Here is a 6,000-nt window from a genome sequence, read left to right on the forward strand (position 1 = left end):
AATTAAGCAGAATAAATAGGTACACAACACAAGACGGTAACCTCAGGGATCGGGGGGTTTCTTAGAGCACCTGGTGGATGAATTGAGTTGTAGAGAATCAGCAGGATTTCCTTTGGTGGTATGGAGTGGGGAGCATTCCTGAAAACAGCAGGAAGGACTGGAGTGGGCGTGGGGCAGGCAAGGAGGCTCAGTATTCCTGGGCTCTGAATCCTTTAAGGCAGGGCTATGTTTCTGATCTGGGTACTCCCAAGCTCCGGCACACTAGTCAGTCTCTTAGTAATGGTTTGTTGAATGAATAAAGGAATGAGAACTTGTGATACTCCAACATGAGCAAAGACCAGGGGATGAGAACATTCTTGGCCATTTTTAGAAAGGAAGATAGTGTGGCTAGAAGAGAGGATTTCTTAGTGCTCTTAATGAACAAGATTAAGAAAAAGGACCAAGGAAAGTGGCCCTTATTCTGTAGGATCTGTGGACCCACTGAAGGTTTCCCAGTAGAAGGAGGGTCATCATCAGACCTGTCCCAGAAAGAAGACAGGCAACAGCAGTGTAGATCAGAAGCCAGAGGGTCAGGGAAGGATGGTTGAGAGTCTTTCCACAACCCAGACAAGACACGGGGAGGCCTGAGGAGGGTCATAGAGTAAGGATGGTAATAGGTAAATTCTCACTGGAACCTCCATCTTCTAAAAGATCTGAAGAATAGAGATTTCAGTCTGTCTCTACTAGTATGTTCTCTTAGCAGGGACACTAGGAATTTAACCTCCAAGGAGAAATCATTGCAAGCAAGAGCTCTCGATTGAGACTTGCTTTTTCTACCACCTTCCTCGTTCACTCTTTATCATCAGAATGCTTGGTCCTAGGCCCTCTGTGAATTGCCAGAGTCAAAGGGTTGGCAGCCCAGTGTACTAGTCAAGGACCCGGCGCAAGATAAACAGGCACTTTATGATGAACAAAACACCCACACAGCTTTCACAAAAGGCAGTGCATTGGTGAAACTCACAATGAATAACTCTGGTCTCTGTTTAGAGTGGACCCTAGACACTCTTCCTTCCCATTCTACACTTGTGCCAACTCTGCAGCATCGCCACTCCACGCGAAATGAAATCCCTGGTCTTACTGTAGGCAAATTACAGCTGATAAGGGTATCGCTACCTTTATCAAAGGGTCATTGGGAAGATTAAATGAAATTATGCCGCTAAAGCATTTAGCACAGTGCCTGGCCCACGGTAAGTGCTGGGTCAGTGGTGGCCCCGTCACGGTCATCGTGGTCCTTGGGTTGTGCGGTGGGGTGGGAAAAGCACAGTCCTGAGAGTTGAGGTTCCAGGCCCGACTTAACCACTAATGCCCCCATGTGATCTTGACCAAGTGGCAAAATGTTTTCGACCCTCAGGTTCTTCATCTTTCAAATGGGAAAATAATTCCTGCCCTACCCACCTCATCAAGCTATTTTGAGAATCTAATGAGATTAGAGCATGGAAATGCTTCAGAAAGCATAAGCCTGTATTCAAATAGGAGGGGTTGTGAGACACCTGGCTAACCCCGAAACCAGAGACACGTTCTGAGGCATTAGCTCTGCCCTGGGGCTGTTCTTCCCATGGTGTGCCCTTGGCTGACCTCCATGGCACCCCCTCTCCTTTCTCCATGCCCAGCCCCCGCTCCCCGTCAAATGGCGGCCAGCCCTGGGTAGTGCCTGGTGTCATCAGGCCCAGTGCCCGCTCTTCTACCCCAGCTCTGACCCATCAAGGGGTTGGCTGCTGCACCAGGTGCCCTCCCATGGCATGTGAAGCCTTGCCCTTCTCACCAGCTCCATCCGCGACAAGGCGATTAGGAAACAGATAATTAGGGCCAAGCCTAAGGGGAATTTTAGAAAAGATGCCACCCCAAATAGGAAGGCTCTGGAGGGGCCTGAGGAAGGGTGGGCAGGGCTGCTCTGTGGTTTCCCCAGCGCCATCCTGTCTGAGCACACGCAGGGCCACCTGGAGGCCACCTCCCCACCACACCGAGGAGGCACAGAACCCAGCTGTGCCACTCCCCGAGGCTGGGGGGTGGCTTCCTTAGCACCAAGGCCCTCAGAGCCCAGGAGAGAAGGGGGCATGCCCAGGAAGATACACACGGTGGGCACACCTGGCAGCCAGTCTCCCTGAGTGTTGGAACTGGGCTGGTCACAGGGGTAGGTTCAGAAAAATATAGAGCCCCCACCCTCTGGTGGCTTATGGATGCCCTGGGGAGACAGCTGACCATGAAAAAAGTAACTCAACTGCTGGTAGTATGTGGAAAGTACCTGCCAGATCTTAGGGCAAGGGTCTTAGGATGTCAGAGGAGAGGAGAAAAGCTGGAAAAATCCGGGAAAGCCTTCTGGAGGAGATGGGTGATAACCATGACCTTGAAGGTGGTACCACGGTGAGCCAGGCTGGGCCGCTGGGTCTTTCAAGGTTGAGGGAGTCTTGGGCTTTGGCTTTCCCTTCACCTTTGGAACAGAGCAGAGTTACTGGCTCCTCAGTGGAGCCTGTAGCTCTGACCTTACAGATACCCTGTGCTGACCACTGGGCTGAGACCAAAGGTCCTAACCGAGCAGCTTTACCAGCCCCAAATAATTTATAGTTGGCTGCATTTGCTCACATTCCTTTTCATTCTAAATTCTGAGGAGTCCTAAAATGTGCATGTTTTTACTGTTTTCAGAATGCTTCTGCCCATCTTTTGATTTAATCCCAAGCAATCTACAGCCTCTAGAAGGGCATTTTGAGTAGACCCCAGACAGTCTAGATACTTGGGTTCAGCCTCCTCTTCCATCTTGGAATCTGAGCTGGAGCCTTGTTCTGTAACAAGTTACCTGAGAAGTTACCTGCCTGGGGTGTCCTGCAAGCTGGAATGGCCTTTGCCTACTTGCGGGGGAGTCCTCAAAATACACCCCCCCGGGTACATGCACTCCAGCCGTGCTTCTCCACAGCCTTCACCTTTTGGAGTTCTTTATAGAATGACAGCTCTGAGAGCGGCCAGAGATGTCCTCCCGCCCACCCGCCTGTCTCTGGGCAGTACCACGCCTGGTCTTGCTCTGACTGAGTATTATTTCTGCTCTGAGCCAAACACACATCAGTGACCTGCTACATTCTATATAAACGTGGAGACCAAACCTTATAGAAGAAAAACTGGATTTAGTACCACCTTCTAATTATATAGAGCTTTGTAGTTTGCAGTAGGTTTTCAAAATCTTCCACCTTAATTAATCTTGTGAGGTTAAGCTGAGAATCTGAGCCTCATCTGATACATGAGGAAGTCAAGTGACTGGCTTGAGATCACCCAGAAATCTAATGCCAGACCTGGAGTGAAACTGGATACAACCTGGTTGATCTTCCATCTCCTTCCGGCACATGGCCAGCGCTGAAGAAAAATTGAGACGGGGCAGTTACTTGCTTTTCAAAAAGTTCTGCAGCTTCTTGACTCAGAGTCAAATTCCTCTTGTGCACTGACATTCTGATTCTGTTTGTAAAACTGCAGTCCTTACACACCGTTCTGCAGGGAGCCCATGGTGTTGAGTATTCAGCATCCTGTCATACGTGCATGTAACCTAAGTGACTTTGACTCCACACACTTGGTCAGAGAGAGAAAAGAGAGGCAGAGAACGTAGATAAGAAAAATGGCCAACGTCAAAGATAAAATGCACCAGACAACCAAGGAGAGGATTTGATTTGAGATCTTGGAATAGGGAGAATGTTTATGGAACACCTCAAATAAAAAGAAGCGGGTCTGGGGCTTCCCTGGTGGCGCAGTGGTTGAGAGTCCGCCTGCCGATGCAGGGGACGTGGGTTCGTGCCCCGGTCTGGGAGGATCCCACATGCGCGGAGCGGCTGGGCCCGTGAGCCATGGCCGCTGAGCCTGCGCGTCCGGAGCCTGTGCTCCGCAACGGGAGAGGCCACAACAGTGGGAGGCCCGCGTACCTAAAAAAAAAAAAAAAAAGAAGGGGGTCTGGGGTGTTATAGAGGCAAGAAAACAAGGATTCATCAGCGAGCCGTAGGAAAGTCATGGGTCTTTTCTCAGAATATGCAAAAGCATAGTGGTCCTTTATGATTAGAACACAAATGGGTGGGGAGATTTATTAACTCTAGTTTCTTTTCCAAGAGCCCAGGCCTCCGTAAATTCAGCATTGTCACCGTTTAAAGAGGACTGAGATTCTGCTCACCCTTCCACTCAGTGAGCCGTGCCCTGGGCTGAGCGTGCAATGGGAGACCCACATTTGCTGCACGCACTCACTCACCCCAATTTTAGTGTCAAAAATGTGCACAGCTTTTTACGTGGCCCTCAGTTCAAGTCAGGAACTTCATCTGGTGCTCAGGCAAAGAAGCAGTCTGTTCCCCCGGAAGACAGACTGTGGGTATTGGTTTTTGAAAGCTGGCCCCCAACATGGTGCCTCCCGAACTCAATTTTCACTCAACTTGCTGATTTAGAACCTAATTTTATGTAAGGCAGCTCCGCCCTACAAAGGAGCAAGCTGGAAATAGAGACGCGCGTCTTCCCACGGGCGCTGGTGGCGCAGGTGTAGCCACGGAGGGCAGCTTTCGGTGGACCCTGACGTTGCCCGTCTCCCAAACAGATCCTGCAGGAGTTGGAGTATGGCCCCTCGGTGGACTGGTGGGCCCTGGGGGTGCTGATGTACGAGATGATGGCTGGTCAGCCCCCCTTCGAGGCCGACAACGAGGATGATCTGTTTGAGTCCATCCTCCATGACGACGTGCTCTACCCCGTCTGGCTCAGCAAGGAGGCCGTCAGCATCCTGAAAGCTGTGAGTCACTGGCCCTCACCCACTTTCTGCTCCCCTGGCTTTCCCACCTCTCTCTCTCCCCGCCCACTCCTCCTTTCTCTCTCTCTCTCTCTGTCTCTGTCTCTCTCTGTCTCTCTCTCTGTCTCTCTCTCTGTCTCTCTCTCTCTCTCTCTCTCTCTCTTTCTCCCCCACCTCTGCTCACTGCTGAACAGAAGGGGCGGAGGGCAGTCACCGCTGGGAGCTCAGGCCCACTGCACCCGCTCCTGCCAGAAATGGGGTCTGGGACAAATTACCGTTCTTGTGGGAAAGGGACACCATGTCTGTGTTTCCCGAGGAAGGCTCCATGCACCTGGGTCCTCTGGTGCTGTAGAGGGGTCAGAGCCAACCCCTGCTCCACTGGGTTCACCCCTGCTGCTTTTACTCTGGGGGCTGGACCCTCCTTCCTTACCTGCCACCCATGGCCTGTCTTCCTCCGGGGCCTACAGTGGGGGAGGGAAGGGAGGCATTGTGCACCTGTGTCCGCAACAGCATCGCTGATCAAAAAAGATGCGTAGACTCAAGATCCCTGTGGCCACGCTGGATCCAGATGTAATAGAGAGACTGCCCCCCCCACCCCCCGCCAACAAATAGTCCCTCACAGGTGACAATGCTTAGTATGTGCTCAGCATACCCGTTGCTGCATTGTAAGACACTTGTACTGTGGCAAGTAAGTGAAGTTACCTGTCCCCCTTGGAATGCTGGGGGAGCTGAGGTGCACGGAAGGTAAGCAGACCAGCTTACCTGGGAACAGTCACCCCGCTGGGCTGAGGCCATGACAGCCCAGGAATCTTGACTTCCGGTCCTAGCTCCTTTCGCCCATCAGAATGCCCCAAAGTTCAGAGTTGGCGTGCCTCAGTCACAGAATTTGCCATATCCAAGTACCCGCTCTACCGAGATTTAGTTTTGTTCTTTCAATCAAGTCCCCAAATCTACCTAATTATATGTATTTTATAAAGAAATGTTATATATCTATCATAAATGGAAAGGGTATCACTTGTCATAATTAATTAACATAAATTGTCCCATGAAAATGGTAAAAATGACCTAAAATCATTTCGCAGGCATCCGGCAGGGGACATGTATCGTGTTTTGGAAAGTGCCACAGCAGAACCTGTTGCTTCTTTCTGCAGCTCATTTTTGCCTTCCTCTTCCCTTCTTTCCCTCACCTCATCTCTTTCCTCCCTTCTGCATCTCGTTCTCTTTCC

The 6,000-nt window shown here is 50.9% G+C and overlaps 1 protein-coding gene across 3 annotated transcripts in view; it reads left to right on the forward strand.

Annotated features, from left to right (window-relative positions):
- The window catches only part of PRKCE (protein kinase C epsilon), a 646,138-nt gene that overhangs the window by 469,003 nt on the left and 171,135 nt on the right, over positions 1–6,000 (forward strand). For all 3 annotated transcript variants that reach the window (XM_024753630.1, XM_024753627.1, XM_024753628.1), the window contains one exon: positions 4,589–4,777. In XM_024753630.1, the coding sequence (XP_024609398.1) occupies positions 4,589–4,777 (189 nt within the window). The remainder of the gene's footprint in view (positions 1–4,588; positions 4,778–6,000) is intronic.

Source organism: Neophocaena asiaeorientalis, unplaced genomic scaffold (assembly GCF_003031525.2).
Source record: "Neophocaena asiaeorientalis asiaeorientalis breed wild unplaced genomic scaffold, Neophocaena_asiaeorientalis_V1.1 scaffold171, whole genome shotgun sequence".
NCBI lineage: Eukaryota > Metazoa > Chordata > Mammalia > Artiodactyla > Phocoenidae > Neophocaena > Neophocaena asiaeorientalis.